Below are 20,364 nucleotides of genomic sequence, written 5' to 3' on the forward strand. Positions count from 1 at the left end.
CTTGATCATCAGGTATTGCAGCTCATAAGAAAGAACAGTTCTAGTCTGTGAGTGGGGAATATCACTCAGATAAAGCTGGTAGCAGAAAGCTCAGCGATGTACTATATTACATTTATCATGGAACGGTTTGGGGCGGAAGGGACCTTGAAGATCATCCAGCTCCAATCCCCCTGCCATGCATAGGGACAATTTTCCCTAGACCAGGTTGTGCAAAGTCCCAGCCAACCATGAACACTTCCAGGGGTGGGGCATCCACAGCTTCTCTGGGCAACCTGTGCCAGTGCCTCACCAACCTCAAAGTGAAGAATTTCTTCCTTGCATCTAATCCAAACCTGCCCTCTTTCAATTTAAAACCATTCTTCCTTGTCCTAGCACTAATTGCTCTTGTCACAGCTTTTTGTAGCCCCCTTTAGGTGCTGGAAGGTGCTGTAAGGTCTCCCTGGAACCTTTCTCTTCTCCAGGCAGAACAGCCCCAGCTCTCTCAGCCTGTGTTCACAGGAGAGCTGCTCCAGCCCTCTGGGCATCTCCGTGGCCACACTCTGAACTCTCTCCAGCAGGTCCGTGTCTGTCTTGTGTTGGGGGTCCCAGAGCTGGATGCAGCACTCTGGGGGGCTCTCATAACGATTTATGGCAGACCCTTTTCTGCCTTATTTCCTAGCAGTACTAACCCAAAGAATGCCGTGGTTTTTCCTGTTGAGTGCTCCCTCTGGTCTCTCTGGGGTATTTGAATATAACGTAGTGACAACTGTTTAAGACTTTCACAAATTTCAAAGTCTGTTCTGTTACTAGGGAAACAGACCTCTGTGGGGAAATATGGGAATGAGGCAAGAGGTTTATGAGGCAGCATTCAAAGAATGGGTTTAAAGAATAAAATAACTGTGCCACATGTCCTGTGCTGCAGTGTCTGTAGCAAAGCAATCAGCTATTCTGGGAACCACCAGGAAATAGAGTTAACACCCATTTTCACTTCAGTGGTGTGCTATCCTTCAGTGAGCACCTGCAAATGGAAAGCAGGTATCTAGCAAAAGTATGGTTCACTTAAAGAGCTTAAACTGTGTGCAATGTTTAAAAGAATCAGTGAACAACATGATTCAGGGACATGAAAAAATGAGATGGCAGATTGCTAGAATATAAGTAAAAACATGAAAACATTTATTTTGGGACAGCTTCCTAGTATTTGCAATGCCTTGTATGTGCTATTTTATAGCACTGTTCTTTCCTTAGCAAAAACAACCAGTAATTTTTTATTATAACAAGCATAACATGTTGTAAGCGGTGCTCATGCTCCCTGCTGAAGCCTCACCAATAAAAAGAAAAGAAAAGCATTGGCTCAACATTCTGCTTTGCCATCCCAAATCCCAGAGTGATTAGGTATTTCTGGTTGTGAGTGGGTACAATCTAGTATTACTTTGCACTGTGATGGCCTTTTTGGTTTAATTGAGAATACCTTTCATTTCCATTCCCAGCAATAAAAGTCCAAGGGGAAAAGGTTGGACGTAGGGATGTGCTGGGAATAGAAGAGATGTGTGAGGAGTGACCAGCGGTGGGGGTAAGAGAGAGGAAGCGGGGAAGTGAGCCGGGAGCTGGCAGGAGAGGGCAGCAAGCAGAACGTGTTTGCACGGAGTTGTCTCTAAGGAGAACTGATGCCTCTCCCAAGTTGAAAAGTTTACCGAGGAAAGGGACTGAAACAGAAAAGTGCAGGGGAACCCATGCAGAGAAGCGCCTTCAAGGGAAGGTATTGAGAACAAAGTTAGGAATGGCTGTGAATGATCTCCTGGGGTGGGGAGGAGGAGATGAAGCAGCTGGCAAAGGAGCAGGGCAGCATGGGCAGAGCCACTGCAGGCGGCTGTGAGACCGATGAGGGGCACTGTGAAGGTTCCCCACCCGAGCAGGGCATGCCAGGCCAGGCAGGGGGCCCTGCTTTCATCCTGCCATTGTGCATCAAGCAGAGCTTGCTGGGCCTGCAGCATTCCTGTTTCACACCTGCACCGCTCCCAGCAGTGGTGACCGGTCCTCAGGACAATCTTGCTCAGTCCATGGAAATGACAAGGTCAGTGCTGTAAGGAATGCAATGAAAATATCAAACAAAACCCAGCAGTGAAGAAGGGAGTATTTAAAGCAAGAATTTAGGCATTAGCCTGGTGATATCCAGAAGTGAGCTACCACTGTAACCTTCTTGGACTGCCATTTAGGAAGGGACCTTCGTGTGTCATCTGCAGCATGGAGCAGATGTCGCTGTCTAAATGGAAGTGATGACACCGGGATTTAGATGAGACTTCATCCGAAGCGGAGGGAGCCAACTGCTGCCCGAACAGAAACAGGAAAAGGCTGTTTTAGCCCCCTCCATGTGAATCCATGACTGAGTATCTTTATTGTTAATTATATTATTATAATGTCAAAATGAGAGTGCAGAAAATCTGCTCAGGTTCGGTCTACACAAAAGTGGAGCTGGGGGTAAAAAGAAAAGAAAAAAAAAACAAAAGAAAAATGGAAAGGTGTGTACAGTTGTGCATTAGGACAACAGGAGCCCCTCCATGTTTTCTCAGAAAAGGAAGCTCAGGAATATGACCTTTAGCAAATACTGGGGTCCTCATATAAATGCTTCCCACAGCCAGTATGACAATGAAGGTTACTCTCCATACATCTGAGTTATTCCTTAGCAGAGTTAAATTGGTATTAATGAGGCAGTAAGAAGGACAGCCTGACTGCTTAGCTGTGCTTCAGCCTGTCTCTCAAAGTCACTTGCTGGGTGATTTTAGTGGTTGCTTGGTGCTGCAAATTCCACTGCTGCTGCAAAGGCCTGACACAGCCACTCAGCTTTATTCCTCTTGAAATTACCAAATGCAAAGATAGGCAGAGCAAACTGGCCTTGACCAAAACATGCTGCTCTGCTCTTATTTAACTTCACACTAAAACTGCTGGACTTCTCCAATTGTCTGCTCACCAGCGAATTTCCAGCAGCTAATTCAAATAAGGAGGAATGATGTTTCTGGCATTTATTCTCCCACTGCACCCCCTGGTAGCTAATCCCTCCCCACTGGAGCCAGGGAGCCAGGAGCAGATGAGTGGCAATTACAGACAGGTGAGGAAGGGGTGAGATTTCATCCACTGATGAAGAAGGGTAAAACCAGATGGCAGGGAAAGGACTTAAAGAGCCACAAAGGCAAAGACAATGGACAAAAGAGGAGGGAGCTGGACTGTGGCTTTTCTTAGGACTCAGTTCAGGAGGTTGGGGTCTCTCTGGGGAAAAAAAGGGTGGTATACACACCCATACATCATACCCAGGGCAAGAAAGCAGATAGCAAAGGAGGTGAGGGAACAGGGGCTGAGCACTGAGCCTGACACCAGCAGGAGTGTGACGGAAAGGCACAAGAATAAGCACAGAGTGAAATGGCCCCTCCCCACCCCAGGTGGCTGTTGTTTCCCTTTGAGGCTTTCTGGACACATAAGGCATCTGTATCAGGGTGAGTATTTAGGACAGGTAAGGCTTGTTCATTAATTAGGCTTACTGATACTACACAAGTCTTTGGGCTTATTGAGGAGCTGAGATATACAGAACTATTCAGTATATTCAATCCATCAGACTGCCATTTTTATATAGCAGTTTGTACAGGTCAGAGCCCTTCATAAAACACCCAATGTCCTGAAAATTTGTCATTACATTGAATTAGGGCAGAGCTCTTTCTACAGTTCTGATAAAGTGGCTTAAATCAGGTAAAAAAAAAAGAGAGGCTCTTGAAGAAACAGGAGTCACACATGATAAATGAAAAAGGAACAAATCACAGGTCCCAGTATTATCTGTCTCAGAACTCCGAGGGAAATGATGGAGCTTGTAACAAAATCACGCTGTTAATAAAATTGATTATGAGACTGGAGTGCCATATATCTATGAGACAACAGCTGAAAACAAAGGGAACACATTAGAGGATATCTTTAAAATGAAATTACACCTCTGCTCATGTCATGTTATCTCCATGAGGACTGCCTGGATTCTGCAACCAGTTCCTCCTAAGAATGATTGCCTTTACTTGGAAAGAAAAGGCAAGAAGGTGTTTGCATAATATGCCTTGAGAAAGAATTTTGCAGCCCTGCAGCTGTGTGGCCGTGTTCCTCTCCAGCAGCAATGCTGGATTTAGACAGGAGAGGGCATTCATGACCAAGCATCTGAGTGTGCTGAGGGTTCTCCATTTCTTAGAGGGAAGACATTTGAAAACGGCAACTTTTTTTTTTTTTTAATGATTAATAAAAGCTTATCATCCAAAAATAAATCTTCTCTAGACATCATGTACCAAAAGGAGTATAAATAATTACAAATTAAAACCTGTCTAGTAAACGAATGTTTGAGGTGCCCTTAAGCAGCACTATTCCAAAGGCAGACAAAACCCCTGAAAAATCAGGAGGGTTTCAACAGCATGCTAGTCTTTCCTTCTCTAAAACTCTGGTGAGCTCCTAAAGAGACTACAAAGGGGAGAGCTGGACTGGAAGCTGAACCAAGACTGATGAAACCCCAATGCTGTTCCTGGCTGCCATGGTGAGCTTGGGCAGGATATCTGGTGGGTCTGAGCCTCAGTTTCTTTGCTTAAAAGTGAGATTAAATGTTAAACACTTCCAAAAGCATGAAAATGACAGCAGTGTTGGCAGGGCGCAGACAGTAGGTTAAGCTCACCCCATCAAAGCTAGCCAGTCAGTATGAGTAATGCTAGTCACTGATATTTTTATATTTTTCCCCTTTTTCAGAAATGACTGAATTTTTTCTGTGCATACCAGGCTTTTTCTTGCTGTTCGGCCGAGAGTGCTTGGATGAAAAGACACCTTCCCTAGGAATTTGTAAAAGGAATTATAGAAGGTGTGTTCCTAGGCCACAGATGAAAATAGAAGTGTCCTGGTTAGCAGGAAGTGCCCTCTGCAACTTCCCTGTGCAGCTTGGAAAGTTGTATTCCCTTTCCTACTTTATCCCCGGTGATATCTGTAGGTACTCTAAGTAGGTTTGTCTGCTGTCCCAGCATGAAGGGAGCTGGCATGACCTGCTGACAGGCCCTTTGTTACTCACAATACAGAGGGTATCATTTAGAACAGATGGGGGATGCCCACAGTGCCTTGTGGAAATGCAAATACAGACACATGCTGTCCACCTCAAGTGCAGGTAAGGATAATTTGCTTTGGTCTGCAAATTTTCCCGTGGACAAAGGCAAAGTCACCTGTCCAGCACCTGAGACAGCTGAGCAGTCCTTTAGTACCAAACTCCCCAGCTCGCCTCCTCTTTGAAGGTAGGCGTAGAAGCTGCTCTGGTTCTAAGGCACTTTGTAACCCTGAGATAAACAGAGGGAGGTAGAAAGCAGGGAGCTCATTTATCAGTCTTCCCCCTGCACTTGCACCTTTCTAGAGGCCCTGTACAGCGTGCTGGCAGGGCGACGGCTCTGGGTCAGGTCTGATGAGGAGGTGGCAGCCAGCTGCAGGATCCCCATCTGCGACCTTCAGGGCCCAGCAAGAGCCTCAAGGCTGCAGCTCCTTCCTGCTATCTCTGCTAACACAACAGGAAAAAAAAAGTCAGGAGAAGAATAAGGACACTTTTGGCATGCACTGGCCCAGGCAGTTTCAAATGAGCACTGTGCTTTAAGAAAAAATATGGTTTATTATTTAAATTATTCTGTAAGCAAAGCAACATGGCTTGCCTTTTCCTCACAATGATGGAGGGCATACAGAACAGCTGAATATGCAACTGCTGTTTAATTCAAGACTTAAGCAGTGTCATTAAACATATTTTCTTGCAGAGAAAAATTACTTAAATAGCAAATTGCATTTGTCTCACTTGTGAAAACACAGCTTATTAAGGGTGTTGCTTCTTCTATTTTGTAGGTGTTAGTCTGGCTATTTAATTAAGGGTCTGACAGTATTTTCATTAAAATATTTTCATTTTTCAGGATGTGTAAGCCTTAAAAATTAAAGCCTAATGGGTGAGAATCCTTTTCACAAGCCAAACAGCACTGTAACGACATAGCTACCTAAAAAAATGAAAAACAAAGGAAAATGAAAGGAAAAAGAGAATCTGTTTCTATGTTCTCAGAAGCCTCAGGGCAACACCGACCGAAGGTGCATAAAGACCTAAGTATAAATTCTCCCACACATATGAGATTAATGAACATTTTTCCAGATTAGTAACTGCTAAATTAGTAGATCTCTGCAGTAACATACGAGCAGATTGCTGCAAATGTAAGCAATAATTGAGTAGTTGTACCAGATTGCTGCTGCTTAACTGCAACACTTAGCTTCAGCTATCCCCGTTTAGGAGGTAATCACGACTTCAGGCTTTATTAGAGCAAAAATGACACGCGTTTGCGGCCAGCTTTCCTAGGTGCATTCCCAGCCCCGGGAACACCTGCGGCTCTCCAGGTCGGTAAATCCCGTGCTCACAGGGTGATGCTTCAGGCTGCAGCTCGGTGCCCAGACCGGACAGTGGCGGCTCACCCTTGACTTTTAGGACTTTTAGGGGTTTTAAAGTACTGGCTTTAGCACGATGCGCCCCACAGCCGGCAGGGTTTTGGGGCGTGCGGGGCACAGGAGCCCTGAGGGCCGGGCCCGGGCGGGGCCGGCCGCGTCCGCCCGGCGACGGCGCCTTAAGGGCGGGCGGGGGCTGAGGCGGCGCGGCCGCTGCCATGGCTCACGGCAGCCCCGTGGTGAGTGGCTCGGCTCCGCTGGGCTAGGCTGGGCTGGCTCGGCTCCGCTCGGCTGGGCTGGGCTAGCGGGGCCCGGCCGCTCCTGCTTGCGGGACACTGGGGACAGGGATGAGGATGAGGATGAAGTCGCCTCCCGCCCTGGCCAGGAGCCTCCACCTGTTCGCTGGCGCGGGAATCCCAAGGACGACATCGAAAGCCTTTTTTTTTTTTTAATTAAAAAGAAAAAAATCTGTTGCAAATTTCTGTTTGTGGGCAAGAGGGGTTGGCGCTGGGTAGGTTAGGTGCGAGGGACGCTGCGGCCGCTCGGCGGTGCCAGGGAGGGAGGCGGCGGCCTTCGTGCCGTGGCGGGGTGGTTTGGCCGCGGCGGCCTTCGTGCCGTGCCGGGGTGGTTTGGCCGCGGCGGCCTTCGTGCCGTGGCCGGGGTGGTTTGGCCGCGGCTGCCTTCGTGCCGTGGCGGGGTGGTTTGGCCGCGGCTGCCTTCGCGCCGTAGCGGGGTGGTTTGGCCGCGGCTGCCTTCGTGCCGTGGCGGGGTGGTTTGGCCGCGGCTGCCTTCGTGCCGTGGCGGGGTGGTTTGGCCGCGGCTGCCTTCGTGCCGTGGCGGGGTGGTTTGGCCGCGGCTGCCTCGCCCTTCCTGGGGCTCCCTCCCAGCGCGAGAATCGCCCTCCAAGGGCGGCCTTGGAGGCTTGGCCGGAATGGGATGGGGATGAGCCCCTCCTGCCACCCCGCTGCACACGGGTACAGCGGGAGCTGGGCAGTTCCCGCTCTGGAGGGCCTGGTTGTGCCAAGGAGTGCCTGCGTGCGAAGGGATTGAGCTGGAGTACAGCAGCGCCTGTGCTGTAACCATCTTCCTCGAATTCGCCAGCATGCGGTGTTTGAATTTTACAGTTGCTGTGTGCAGTTTTTATAGAGCACAATAAATATTTGTACTCGCTGTAGCTTGGCAATCCTGGGGAGAGGAATAGGCCCGTTGAAAGATTAACATTTAGATTCTCTTGTGGATTAGCAGGGAAGGCAGAGCATTTGACATATGGGCTGATCAGCAGATTTTAGTGTAGAGGTACAACAGCAAATTTTTTTTTTTCCATCTTCATCTTTTTAGTATCCTGAAAAAGTGCTGGGAGACTCTGGAGGTTGATAACCCCTGATAAGAAATTACACATGAGTATGGTTGTTTTGAAGTTGTTGTGTTGGTTGCTTTTTCCAGAAAGTGTAGCATGGTGCTTCTTAATGCCTCCTTTTCTTTGAAAAGAAATTGTTTGTCATCTGAACTTTAGAACAACTTTGGATAAGTAAAATATTAATTTGATATTAAAAAAAAAAATATTATTAATCCAGAATCTTGTAAGGTTTCCTGAAATATCTCAGCTTCATTTTTCACCTTGTGTAGGCTATTCTGATGGTAATGAGAGTCAAGATGAATAAGCTTTAAATTGCTAAAGGCTCATTATCTTACATTTGCATTGGAGTGTAGGAATCTTGAAGCTCATGTGTATCTGCTGTCCAGGTCTGAACAGAGGATTAGGATTTAATCACTGACATGGGCAGAAGGAAGAATAAAATGTTCTGTTGGAGCCCTATTGTAATGTAAGATGAATGATCTGTATTGATAAAAGTAGTGTTCAAATTTCCAGTTAGGTTACTATGCAGCATCAGACTTTTCCACAAAGAAAAAAAAAATCTCCATTACTTTTTGTGGGTTCCTTACATTCTGCTTCTGATGGAACTGGCAGGGTTCATTTTTAAAAACTTGTATTATTGGTCGGACCTTAGATTAGGAGCAGTGATTCTAGTATGATGCAATGGGGTTAGACAAGCTTGTTTGAAAATACAGCACAGTAATGGTTTTTGAATGTTTCTAGGATTTTCTTAAGCATCTACCAAATTATTGGTAGCCTAAACAATAATTTGAAGCTCAAATCCAGTACTTTTTTAGGGTGTTAGATTTGAAAGAATGAGTGGACTTGCGGACCTTTGCATTTGTCATTCAGTTGATTAAACTGATCTCTTCATGCTGTTCAGTTTGTAACAGCAGTTTATGAAGTGAGATCAGACTTTGTGCTGTCTTTTCAAATGACTTAATGCTCATCTGAACTTGAAAATATTTCTTTTTTTTTTCTAATGTAGCCTGAACTATACAAGTCCATTATCGAAGATGTGGTTGAAGGAGTGCGGGACCTCTTTGCAGAGGAGGGTGTAGAGGAGCAGGTTCTGAAAGACTTGAAGCAGGTTTGTTGGGTTCCCTTGCATTAACAGCAGTTGTGCTTGTGCTTTTCTTTTGAGATGATGGACCTGTCCATTTCTTTGCCCTCCAAAACATGCAAACTTTTGCCCTAATTTAGGAGTTGCAAATCCTGCAAATGATGTGGGGGGTGCTGGGAGTTGAAATTGATTTGTTTTTGCTACCCTGTTTGTTGGATAGAATCAGTCAGTTTACTCTTGGAAAAGCTGGGAATACCTGATTATATTTTTTTGATGCAGTTTGTTTTTAAAGCTGATGTTTGTTGACCTTAATAATCTTCCTGCAGCTTTGGGAAACGAAGGTGACACAGTCTAAAGCAACAGAAGGCTTCTTCAAACGCAGCCACTGTTCTCCACGGTTCAGTCTGCAGCTGCCACACTGTTCTCACAGCAGTTTGCAGACCTCAGCAGGTCAGATGTTGTTGGACACAGTGCATGCAATTTAAGAATATCTCGGTGATTCAGGGATGTTTTTGGAAGACTTGGAATAGTCTTGGTTTGTGTATATATCTTATGCATATATCTAGCTTGATGTGGAACAGTAATTGTTTGGAAGCAGAATTTGACCAGTAAATGATGAATTAAACTTCAATAAACAAATAGAATTCTGTCTACATGCTTTTGATCAGCTGCTCATTTCCAGTGGCAAAACATGCACAGAGTTTTAGCCTCCTTGTCTGCAGTCCAATAGTGTAGCCCTTCAGTTGCAAATCTACCTGCAGGGTTAAGCTTCTGCTTCCCCTTTTGATGTGTGTCCTGTGTGTAGAGGTTTTATGGCTCATTTGTGCCGTGCAGTTCTGCTCTCAGGTTGGGGCTTAATCTTGTTCTCAATTTGTTAAAATATAATCCCTTGCTCAAACAGAAGAGAGGAAGCTTTTTAGTTTATCTTTCAGTTAGTTTTTCTAAAAGCAGAATTCCTGTTGCAGAGGAGTACTTGACTTTTACACAGTCTCTGACATCAGGACCTATTCCTCTTAATAAAGTCCAGCTGACCACTGTGGTATTGTTGTGGTAGACTGTAGTACTCAGCTGAGACTTATCCCAAAGTGAGAGGCTGTTAGGACATTTGCTCATGAAGGACAAGCCCCGTATGAGGTGATTTAATGAAAATCCGTGTTGCAGTGTATTTCAAGCTTGGGCAGGCATTCTTTATCAGTGGGGTTCTTTACTTATTTTCTTTTTTTTTTTTCTTCCTTTTTTGTGTTTGGTTTTTTTTACAGTCTTCCTAGTTGAATGAACTGTTTCTGGAGGCAGGTGTTTTATTAGTTCCACGTGACTAAAAGGAATATACTTTTGTGTTTGCAGGCTATTGCAGGTTTTATATTTATTGAGCCTTACCTTCTTACTCTTAAGTTTTTAAAGGGCAGTACTAAGGCCAAGCAGTCTGAGTAAATCTGTTTGTTTCCAAAAGGGGGATTTGAATTGCCCCATGGCTAGAGATTTTCAAAGTAGTTAGGGCTACCTAAATTGCTTGCTTCTAAAAGCCCAGGAAAGTTTTCCCTTTGCCCTTTTTTCTCCCGTGGAATTCAGTATTGGGTGCTGTTGAAAATCTTACCCTACTGTTCCTACTTTTTGCATCATTGGATTTGCTCTGCTGTGAAAAAAATACTTCCATGTTTTCCTCAAGTTGACAAGGCAATACTTGTGCTCACTAATGAGGATGAACTGGAGTTAGATTGTTTTAGTTTCACCCATGTTTGCTGTAAATTATTGAATGATAACTGTATCCAAGAAATTAATGTTTTTTGTAAAGTGGCTTTTTTTTTTACAGCTCCTTATGTCATCCAAGCTGGCAGAGGTTTTCAGCATTTCACAGCAGCAAAACTGGTATGTAGCTGTAGTAATTGTTTTACTTCAATTTTGATAATGTTGGACTCAAATTTTTCAAGTTGTTTGCCAGTTATTAGCCTTAAGTAGGGAGAGTTGTAACACTGCCGCTTCTATTGGAGCAGTGAAAAAGGATGGGATGTACCAGCTGGTTCTGCAAGAAGTGAAGCAGAAATGTTGGAAAAGACACAGCTGCATGTATTTAGCCCATAGGATGAAAGTGTAGTGGAAATGCACAGCTACATACACTTTTTAAAGAAAAAAATTATTACCGGTTGTTAAAATAGTGCATGGCTGGGAAATACTACCACTGGTGAAGCTGGGAGCAGCATTATCTGTGAGGTGTAGAAATCATCCAGAAGGAAAATGAGTGTTTTTATAGTTGACAAGATCAGAATTCTGGGCATAGAAAAATTTCTTTGGGGAGCAGCCACTGATTGCCGGAGCTTGATGAACTTACTGAGTGCCTCCTGAGCCTCAAGCTAAGTAGCTTGTCAAGTTGAAATATAATATTGGGGAGGTGTTTGTGCAATATGTGTGTTTCCTGATTTAAAAGTTGGATTTCCTCAGAACTGCTAGATTGAAAGGGAGGTGTATATCCAACTCTTTGCTTCCCAGGAGGAATAGAGACTATCAAGTGACTTCATAGGCCTAGCAAGAAACCTGTGCTGTGTGGAGTAATGCATAAACTTAGGTAAAAGTGACTTTGAGTAGAAAAACACCTCTGTGGATGCTGGGTACATTGGGGGATTATGGAAAAAGCGGCCTTAACAAAAAGGGAATGTGATAGCTGGAAAGCAGGAAACACTTGGGGCAAGCCATTACTCTGTCCGTGCAGAATACTCTTCACCTGTCTAAATCTCAAAAGCATGATGCAGCTTTCCAGTGAAGATGACCACAGAGAGCCCCTCACTGGTGTTTCCCTTGGATAATCCAGGTGTGGCACTCAGTGTCTTTTCCTGCCTAAACCCAGCTCTTGTGTTGCAGGGGCCCCCACGAGTGGGTGTGACTCTTGCTGTCCCTTCGTGTGTAGCTTATCCTTTACAGATGCCAGCTGGAGTGATGCTGCAGGCAGCACCAGGTATGGGTAACGAGGAGATGTCAAACCTTGCAGTGCCCTGGGGATGTTGAGAGAGTCCCAGGGACAGTAGGTGAAACAGATGAGAGGTTGAAGTGTAGGGTAGAGCCAGTTATTCTCTCTGTACTTTGTTTTTGTAGTGGCTGCGTGGGGGAGGTAACTGCATTGATTAGTTCGTGTGTCAGTTTTATAACTCGTAACAAGTGTTTTCCTTTGTCAGCCCAGACACAGGTATCTCCTTCTCCTTGTCTCTCTGGGACAGTCTTCTATGCTTTCAAAAAGCTAAAGGCACTGTGGTTCTTCAGACACAAAATTGATTTCTTATTCAAATAAAATCCAACTATCCATTAACCTTTTTGATCCCATTCTTTTGGTGATAAAACTGCTTGTACTGTTTAGGTGTGATCATTGGGAAGCTTAGTTCAGTCATTGACTCTTCTCTCAAACAGCTGTTCTTTGATCAAAACTGATGTCTCTAGTTATCTGTTTCAGGTATAATTCCTGATTTCATGAGACCTATGGACTGGTACCAGTGACTGTGTGAGCATGTGTGTGGGGAGAAGAAAAATCAAATTAAATTTGGAACTGGGTTCTGGCATGTCAATTCTAACACTGATAGTAATAACTTTAAGCATTCAGTATTTGGAGTGGTTTTCTTAAGAAAAGATATATAAATTAGGGGTTGTTTGGTTTATTTTAAACTAAAACAGACAGTTTTTTTGGAGAGAATAACTAAATGTCCTTAAAGGGATGAACTCTACCTGTAGCTATGGACAGTAGCTACATCTACTGTCCATAGCTACAGTAGCTAGTTTAATGTTTCTATGTAGCTAGTACATAATTAATGTTTTTAATGTAGCTATGTAGCTAGTTTAATGTTTCATCTTGTATTTCTTAGTTTCTGAAATGACATGGAAAAATTCAAAACCAGGGTATTTCTTTCTTTATTTTTAATCCAGCATGTAGTTAAATTGTTGAACTTACTGTCTCAGGGTACTGTGTAGGCCAAACCCAAAAAGAGGTATTAAACATGATGGACTGGCTGGAAGCCATGATTCAGAAAGCTTCTGAATGCCTGATTTTTCAAGGGCTGGAATTGTGCTTGAGGAAAGTTTTGCTTTGCAAATGTCCTTTTCCTCATAGTTTGCCCCAGTGTTTGCTCTTGTTTTTAGTGGTGACAGGTCAGTGGCCTGGATGAGCCTGTAGTTTCACTGCTGAAGCAGTTTTAAACTCTTCTCCTCTGCAGGACAACTTTACAAGGTGAATGTGCCTGTTGTGGTCACACAGGCCTCGGGAGATGGAAGCATTCTGCACTACCCTGTGCAGCAGATGTTTCATCCCCTTGGGCAAGCTTCAGTTCTGCAGGCCAGCCTTGCCAGTGTCACACAGCTGAATGCATCTGCTGCCCATGCAGCTGGTGAAGCACTGCAGCCCCAGGAGACTGCTGCCCAACAGGCTGAGCTGTTTAAACCAAGCTTAGTGGAGAAACAGCACCTGGAGACCTCTGCTACCTTGGTCCAGCAGCCTTCTGCGAGTCTGCAGGAATTTGAAATTAATGCAGTGTTGAATCAGTGCAGTGAATCCACAGAAAAATTCCAGCATGACAACCTTCACACAGCTGTGTTTACTCCAGAATGCTCTGAAGGACTTTTTATTGATGAATCCTTGGCAAGCAACTCAAGCAGTGTCCTGCTGGATGTGGAGGGGCAGCTGGACATGGAGCATCCCGAGCTGCTGCAGCAGCAGGTGTCTGATGATATCATTGACCTGATTATTGCAGGGGAAGGTTTGGATGAAAATGCATTTCTAAAGGATCAGGACAGCATGGCTTCCTCTGACAAGGTAAGGCCTTTTGTTTCTCAGCTAATGAAAGTACATCTGTTAGAGATGGTTGTTTGAACACATTTCTAAGTGACAGCTAGCACCTCTAAGTGAGAAGCACAAAAGTTATTTTGATTTTATGGTTCAGTCTTAAGCTTGTTTAGAATAGCAGTAGCTGACTACTTGTTTTTACATTAAGAATTTGTCAAAACTACTGCTAAAATACTGTGATGAGAATATTAATTTAAAAATACTGAAAAATGTAATGGATAGATAGACTGTATTAGACTTATTGATTAGTTTTGAGATTCATGGTAGTTTTTTTGTGACTAAGCAGAAATGAAAGACTCTGAGAACTTCCATATTCTGGCACTGATCAATTGGTCAGCTGATCAATGGATGCTGGTCAATTGTGGGCAAAGTGCTTTTACAGGATCAGCTGGGATTAATTTTAACTTGTAATGTGTGAAGAGCATTAAAGATGTATTGAGAATGCATTCAGGATGAAAAGTCAAATTTGATAAGTGAAAATCTCCTTGAAGAAAATATATTTCCTTGGGGGAAAAGTCCTGGGTAAACTAGAACTCAGCTAGAGCTGTGTGCGAAACTTGAGTGATTTTAATTAACAAGCTGCTTTCCTGACCTCATGTAATTTTAGTGCCAGAAATTACTTGCAGATGTTTGAAGTTCAGCCTGGCTTGGTGACTTTGAGTTGTAGTGTTCATATGTGATTGAGACAAGTTTATTAAATGCAAATTTAATGCCAGTAATGCCCAATGTCTGTAAATAGAAAGTGTAATGTTGCTCATCTGAACTCTGATGGCAGTATGATGGAGACTGTTTGTAGTGAGAATGGGAGGTCAAAACCAAGTGTTCCTTTCTTGAACTACAGCGTGTATGTGGATGGGAATTAAGTGCTACAATAAAGATTTAATGAGAAACTGAAGATAGCTGAAACCTTAAAGCCCTTTTATGCTCCTGTGAATGCTCTGTTTAGGAATTCTATCACTTTTATGAACAGTAACTTGAAGTACTGAAATATTTACTGTCTCTCCCAGCTTTTTATATCTTATTTAAACAAAGCATTTTGAATGAGTTGAGGGAGAGGGATCAGTTCATCTTGACTTTTATTTCAAAAATGAAAAATGTTATTTTTAGGGGCGGAGGAGTAGCTTCCTTTTTTTTTTTTTATGGGAGGTTTATTTTTTGCAATAGAAATTCTAAGTGTCCACTTGACTGCCTTTGTTTTAGAGTTGTTTGAGTACAAGGGTGTTCAGAGAAAAGGGTAAGAAAATTTTTTTTCTGTATTACTGAGGAATATTTGACCTGGGTTCCATTTAAGTTACACGTAACACAATGTTTACAAATGTACTCAGGTTTTACAAGCAGTAGGACCTGAAACTCTCATATTAGTGCCCCAGGTTTGTTGATGTATTAAACAAAAATCTCAGGCTTTGTGCTGAGCATGGGTGGTGTTGATTCACAAGCTGTCCCTGGTCTCTTTCATTCCTGTCCCATGGAACCCGCGGAGCAGACGGAATCGGATTCACCGCTGAAGAAAGATCTCTGCAGTGACATTGAAGGCATAAGTCAGCTTGATGGCACTGGGGATGTTTCTTCCAAGGAGCAAATACCACAAACAAAAGAGAAAGAAGAGAATGAATTCATTGGCTTTGTTGATTCAGAGGATCTAAGAGTTCTGGACAATGAGGAAGACTATGATGAAGAATGTGACAGTTCTTCAAACATAGAGTCCAGCTGCAGTGATGGGGGCAATGAAGACCTCCAGATAGACATAGTTGAGGAGGTAATTTACTTTTAAGCCTTTGGAAGCACATAACAATATTAGTTCTCTCCTGACTGTTGAATTGTTGGACCTAGAACAGTTCCTGGTTAGTTTGATGCAGGGCATGCACAGTGAAGTTACAAACCTCTGGAGACAGGAGGTACTGCAGAGAAATTACTTGAAAGCACACTATGAGGAGTATGGAAAGAACTGTTGGAAAGTAATTTGTTTATTGGATGAATTAAAATACTTAGCTATCAGAATTAAAGTTTTATTGTAAAACCCTGGCCTCAGTGGAATGGAGTTCTGCTTTTAACTTAAGATATTATTTAAAGAATTAGATTTAAATAAGATTTACTTAAATAAGATCAGGATACAAATCTAGGTTTCCTTTCCTTCTGAAGGACCACAGGGGATTAGACAGAAAACAATGTGATACAAGAACTTTGTCCTCCCTTTAATGCCCTGTATTTCCTAGGTTTTCCTTTTTGCTTAAAGATATCCAATTTTTTATCCTGTGGGTTTGTTCACAGGAGGATCAACTTGTAGCATTTGGACTTCATATAAATACAACTTGACCAGTATTTTAGTTACTGGGGTCTGCTGTATCAGTTTTACTTTTTTGACCTGTGTTTTTGTTTAGGGTGTTTTGGTTTTTGAGAATGCAAACATGTAAAAGGTACTTGTAAATGAGGTTGGTGCAATGTGGTCTTCACCGCCTCCAGGTCTTGATTTTTGCAATGGTAACTTTATTGTTCTGGGTATGTTTGATTCCAAGTATATTCATTGCTATTCTGAAAGAGGTTATAAATCAGAATTTTAATCTCTAGGACCCCTTAAACTCTGGTGATGATGTCAGTGAGCAGGACGTTGCAGACTTGTTTGACACTGACAATGTGATAGTTTGTCAGTATGAAAAGGTACAGTATTACACTTTTATCTTTGTTTTTTAATCATCCTGAATAATGTCTGCAGCAAATCCATCTCTGCTCTCCTGTCAGTGCCTTTTGAAGAAACTCTAATGCTGTAATGGAGTGTTTAAATGATGTGTTTAGCTGACAGTAGTCTGAAGGCTTTCCTACTGTTTTCTGAAAAGAGGATAATCATAATGGCCTATTAAAGGAAAAGGGAACAACAAGTCTGGCAAAATTATGATTTGTAGAGGTGCAAAAGCTTGTTTATTTCCTTAACTTTTAAGTAAGATCAACATCTCCATGGATGTATGTAGGCATATTCAGCTGTGAATTAAGGCTTTTAAAAAGGATAACAGAGAGAGGTGTATGTACTTCCTTTTACTGGTTTTTTATTTGTCTTTGTAGTGCTCACTGAGAGATTTTCCTACCAGAATTTTGTTATGTCTGAGAAACAAAGTAGTCATTAAGAGCCTTATTGTCCACCTTCATTTTAATGCTTAAAGTTCAACCTCACTTTGAACTCCTGAAGATCAAATTAAGTCCTTTTAGCTATTGTATGGTTTTGGATGCTTACATATCAGTAATTTGAAAGAGAAAAAAAAGGGCATATTTTAAAGCAAATATGGAAAAATGTGTCTGTAGTTTGTTCAAGAGTGTGCCTTGACTTTTTTTTTTAATATTCTTTCAAAAGTGACTAGAGAACTTTTTGTGTGTCTAACTAGGCCTGTAACTTTTTGTGTGGCTGTCTGTGGTTTAGGAAACAGAGATGTGCTAAGAAAATTGTCTTTATAAATTGGGACAGATTGACTGTTCCTGAGACCAGTTATTTTGGAAAGTTACAGGGATATGTGTAGAGAATGCCTCTGAAATGAAGCCATTGGTGTCTGTATTGTATTGAAAGGTACACCAAGTTCTGCAGCTTCAGAACTCAAGACATTACAGTTGCTATAGGTAGTGCATACTGTTATCTAGAGCAAGTTTTGTCTGATATAAGCTGAAAAATCGCCTGAAAATCTAAAAGAAACTACTAGGAAGGTCAGCACTAGGCATGCCTTATAGGAAATTTAATATCAGATGTTTTTAGAAATTGAGAGTTACAGAAGATGGGGAAAGATGTTGGTAACTTTCCCCTTTGCAATACAAATTTAATAAAACATGTAGGCCCAGTAGAAGGTAGATTAAACCATTTATGTCTTAAATTTCTTTGTTACCTTTAAGAAAATGTTGTTGGTAAAATTGCTGTCCTGTTTATTTTCTTTCTGGAATTGAAAACTGATGCTGTCAATTTGAGGAGTTTTCTAGGGATATTTAAAATTCCTTCTTTTAGTATTAAACAAAACTTTCTGGAGTATGGATCTCTTTGCAGGCATTTAAAAAGAAACAGAATATGCATATTTTCTCTTTTTTTAATAGCAATATTTGCTTTTAAGCCAAGTTTTGATGCTTTTAGCCTGTTCCTAAGACCTCTGTGCATGCAACATTGCTTTGCCATGTGAAAAGGAGAACATTGCATTTTAGTTAAGGTACGCTGGTTTGCAAGGTGGGCTGTGTTTTGGGATTGCCCAGTTACTGTTCTCTTGTCCTGCTGGTGTTGAGCTGTCATAGGTAACAGTTTTTAGGGGGAAGTTGTGGGACAGGATGGGATAAGATTCAGGAGGTTTGTCTCTTGGAGGGGGCAGGGAGTTCCTTATAAACAACTGAAGTATAATGCTTCCTTTGAATATTCCACTGAATATTTTGGACTATAAGGATTTTAAAATAAAAACCAGGTGTGTAAAACAGGTTGTGCTTAAATCCTATTGGGTTTTTTAATCACTGGTCTAATTTATATTTGTGGTTTCATTAATTTTGATTATTATTTTTCATTAGATACATCGAACTAAGAACAAATGGAAGTTCTACTTAAAAGATGGAGTGATGTCCATTGAGGGTAAAGACCATGTTTTTGCAAAAGCCACTGGAGATGCAGAGTGGTGAAACTTCACTCCAGTATGTCCTTGAAGGCTGTGGCATTATTTTCTTATAAGCCTTCTGTGAAACAGTTGGACTTTCAATTTTTGTGCCATAAAAAAAAAAAAAAACCCACAACAAAAAAAAACCCAAAAAGAACCAAACCCCAAAACAACAAAGCTGTGATGAAAAAATATGCAAAATCTGTGTTGTTAATTTGTGGTGTTCATCTGTTTAGTTTGCAGACTAAACCACTGTACTGTTAGCTACTCAGCTGTCTTTACTGTTCTTTTCTGATTTTTTATTTTTTTCCAATGAAGAAGCATCATTGGAATGAATAGCTTTAAAGTTTGAAATGCTATATCTGTTCGTAATTCAAGAACGTAAAGAAATATTTAGTAATTAGTACAGAAAAACTTATTGATTATAATCAAATAAGTTTTAGTTGTTATTTTTTCTCCAGCTCTTAAAAGCTGAGGTATGATTTGAAATATAAAATTACACATTGTGTTATTCTTTTCAAAGACACTTGGAAAAAAAAGCAATATCTTTGCAAGTCTGAAACCTGCAGCTGTTTTAGCTGCACACTTCTCTTGATTTTTTTTTAGTTGCTTTGTGTTTTTTGGACTTCATTTTAAAGACATGCACTATAGATGCAATAAGGGAAATTTCTGGGAAATCCTGGAGCTCTCAATATATGAGAATTATTATTGTTTATTCTATACTAGCTGTGTCTACTGAGATGCAATGAGTAGTGTGATGTAACATGAAAATGTGATTTATTTTCACTGTCAATGCAAAGTCATTTAAGTTTGCTACTGTACATTTCCACTTTGTTCTAGGACTACAGACCAGTAACCTGTGAATTATACAAATTGTGCATAATAATAAAAGTGTCATCACATACACATTTCTAGCACAGAGTTGTTTTTGTGCTCCCTCAATATAAACTGCTTAGAGAAATGGGTACAAAGCCATGCACGTGGCAGTAGCTCACCCTACCATGAGAACTGCATTCCTCCCAGCTTCAACTTTTTGTTAGTTTTTCTAGAAATAAAGGTCCAAAAGAAGCTTTGGGCCCTTGTCTTTCAGAGCTGCAGCTTTTCCCTGGCTGGCTCCTTTTCCTTGTAGGGGCAAGATGGGCAATTCCTTGGTAAAGCTGTAGCCAGGCTGCCTCAGAACAGGATCATCCTGCTGGAATGAGACCTTGTGAGGCATTTTGCTTATCTCTAATCCCTGAGAGGGTGCAGAGGCTGGGAGAAAGGAAAGAAAAATCTGAGAGTGGGAGAGAATGAATGTATGGAAGAAATGAAGGGAAAAACCCCAGCCCTTGTTCATAATGGTGCAAAACATTGTGCTAATGCCATAAGGCAGGAAGTAGTTCTTTTAAAAATTGAGTCTATTGCATGCTTATTTTGATGCATCTGCTACTGTCCAGTATCAAAGACAGGACACTGAACTAGAGCGCTTGAACCAAGGGTGACGTTCCTTTTGTCTTCTATAGATGCTGCTGCAGGAATGTGAAGAATTGTGTGTTCAGAGGCAGTTAAAATATTCCAGTGTATGATTTCTTTTCCCCCCATTCAGATGACTTGTAGCTGCACTGATACTACGCTTCAGACCCATAAATGCACAAAAAATGCAGCTCTTACCACATGATAGATGCTTTTAGGTTTCAGCATTCTCTCACAGGCTCCGAGGTGCTCATGCTCTGTAAATGTGCACATTATGAACTGTGGGACCATTTCCAATGTCAGAAAAGCCTGGGAGCAGAGGTGGTGTGGCACAGGAATCCATGGGACAGGACTTGGATACTTAGCACCACAAAGGCTCTGAATGGTGCTTCTGAATTTGACTGTTTTTCCTGGTCACTATAAAATAAAGTTCCTAAAGAGCACTTAGTTTTTAGCTAGTTTTAAAGATAACATTAGTAAAGAATTACAGATTTGAACAAGACATTTACAACTAAATACACCTGAAGTCAGGAATTTTTATACTGAAAAAACAAAAAGTTTCTTATTAACATGTAAGCTCTAGCCTGTGACTTGAACAGTAATCAGTGTTTTTGATCTAAAT

The 20,364-nt window shown here is 41.9% G+C and overlaps 1 protein-coding gene across 4 annotated transcripts; it reads left to right on the forward strand.

The window, feature by feature from the left end:
• The first annotated feature begins 6,012 nt into the window (after positions 1-6,012).
• Positions 6,013-19,194, forward strand: GTF2A1L (general transcription factor IIA subunit 1 like). 4 transcript variants are annotated; one of them, XM_068186549.1, is made up of 9 exons: positions 6,013-6,090; positions 8,799-8,900; positions 9,200-9,323; positions 10,684-10,739; positions 11,727-11,820; positions 13,064-13,659; positions 15,173-15,445; positions 16,255-16,344; positions 18,208-19,194. In XM_068186549.1, exons 1-9 carry the CDS (start codon positions 6,028-6,030, stop codon positions 18,313-18,315), a joined length of 1,506 nt encoding a protein of 501 aa, XP_068042650.1. In that variant the 5' UTR covers positions 6,013-6,027; the 3' UTR covers positions 18,316-19,194. The 4 variants fall into 4 exon arrangements, with proteins under 4 accessions (XP_068042650.1, XP_068042652.1, XP_068042653.1 ...); XM_068186551.1 differs by having other exon boundaries at positions 11,787-11,820; XM_068186550.1 differs by lacking the exon at positions 6,013-6,090 and adding an exon at positions 6,629-6,674.
• The last annotated feature ends 1,170 nt before the right edge of the window (positions 19,195-20,364 follow it).

This window comes from Anomalospiza imberbis, chromosome 3 (genome assembly GCF_031753505.1).
Source record: "Anomalospiza imberbis isolate Cuckoo-Finch-1a 21T00152 chromosome 3, ASM3175350v1, whole genome shotgun sequence".
Lineage (NCBI taxonomy): Eukaryota > Metazoa > Chordata > Aves > Passeriformes > Viduidae > Anomalospiza > Anomalospiza imberbis.

What these genes read in the sequence shown, in the direction of transcription:
- GTF2A1L (XM_068186549.1), top strand. Translation starts at nt 6,028, where the DNA reads ATGAAAGGAAAAAGAGAATCTGTTTCTATGTTCTCAGAAGCCTCAGGG. An exon ending in CAGTTTGCAGACCTCAGCAG is followed by an intron (nt 9,324 to 10,683) that starts GTCAGATGTTGT and finishes TTTTTTTTACAG; the next exon opens with CTCCTTATGTCATCCAAGCT. An exon ending in GCATGGCTTCCTCTGACAAG is followed by an intron (nt 13,660 to 15,172) that starts GTAAGGCCTTTT and finishes CCCGCGGAGCAG; the next exon opens with ACGGAATCGGATTCACCGCT.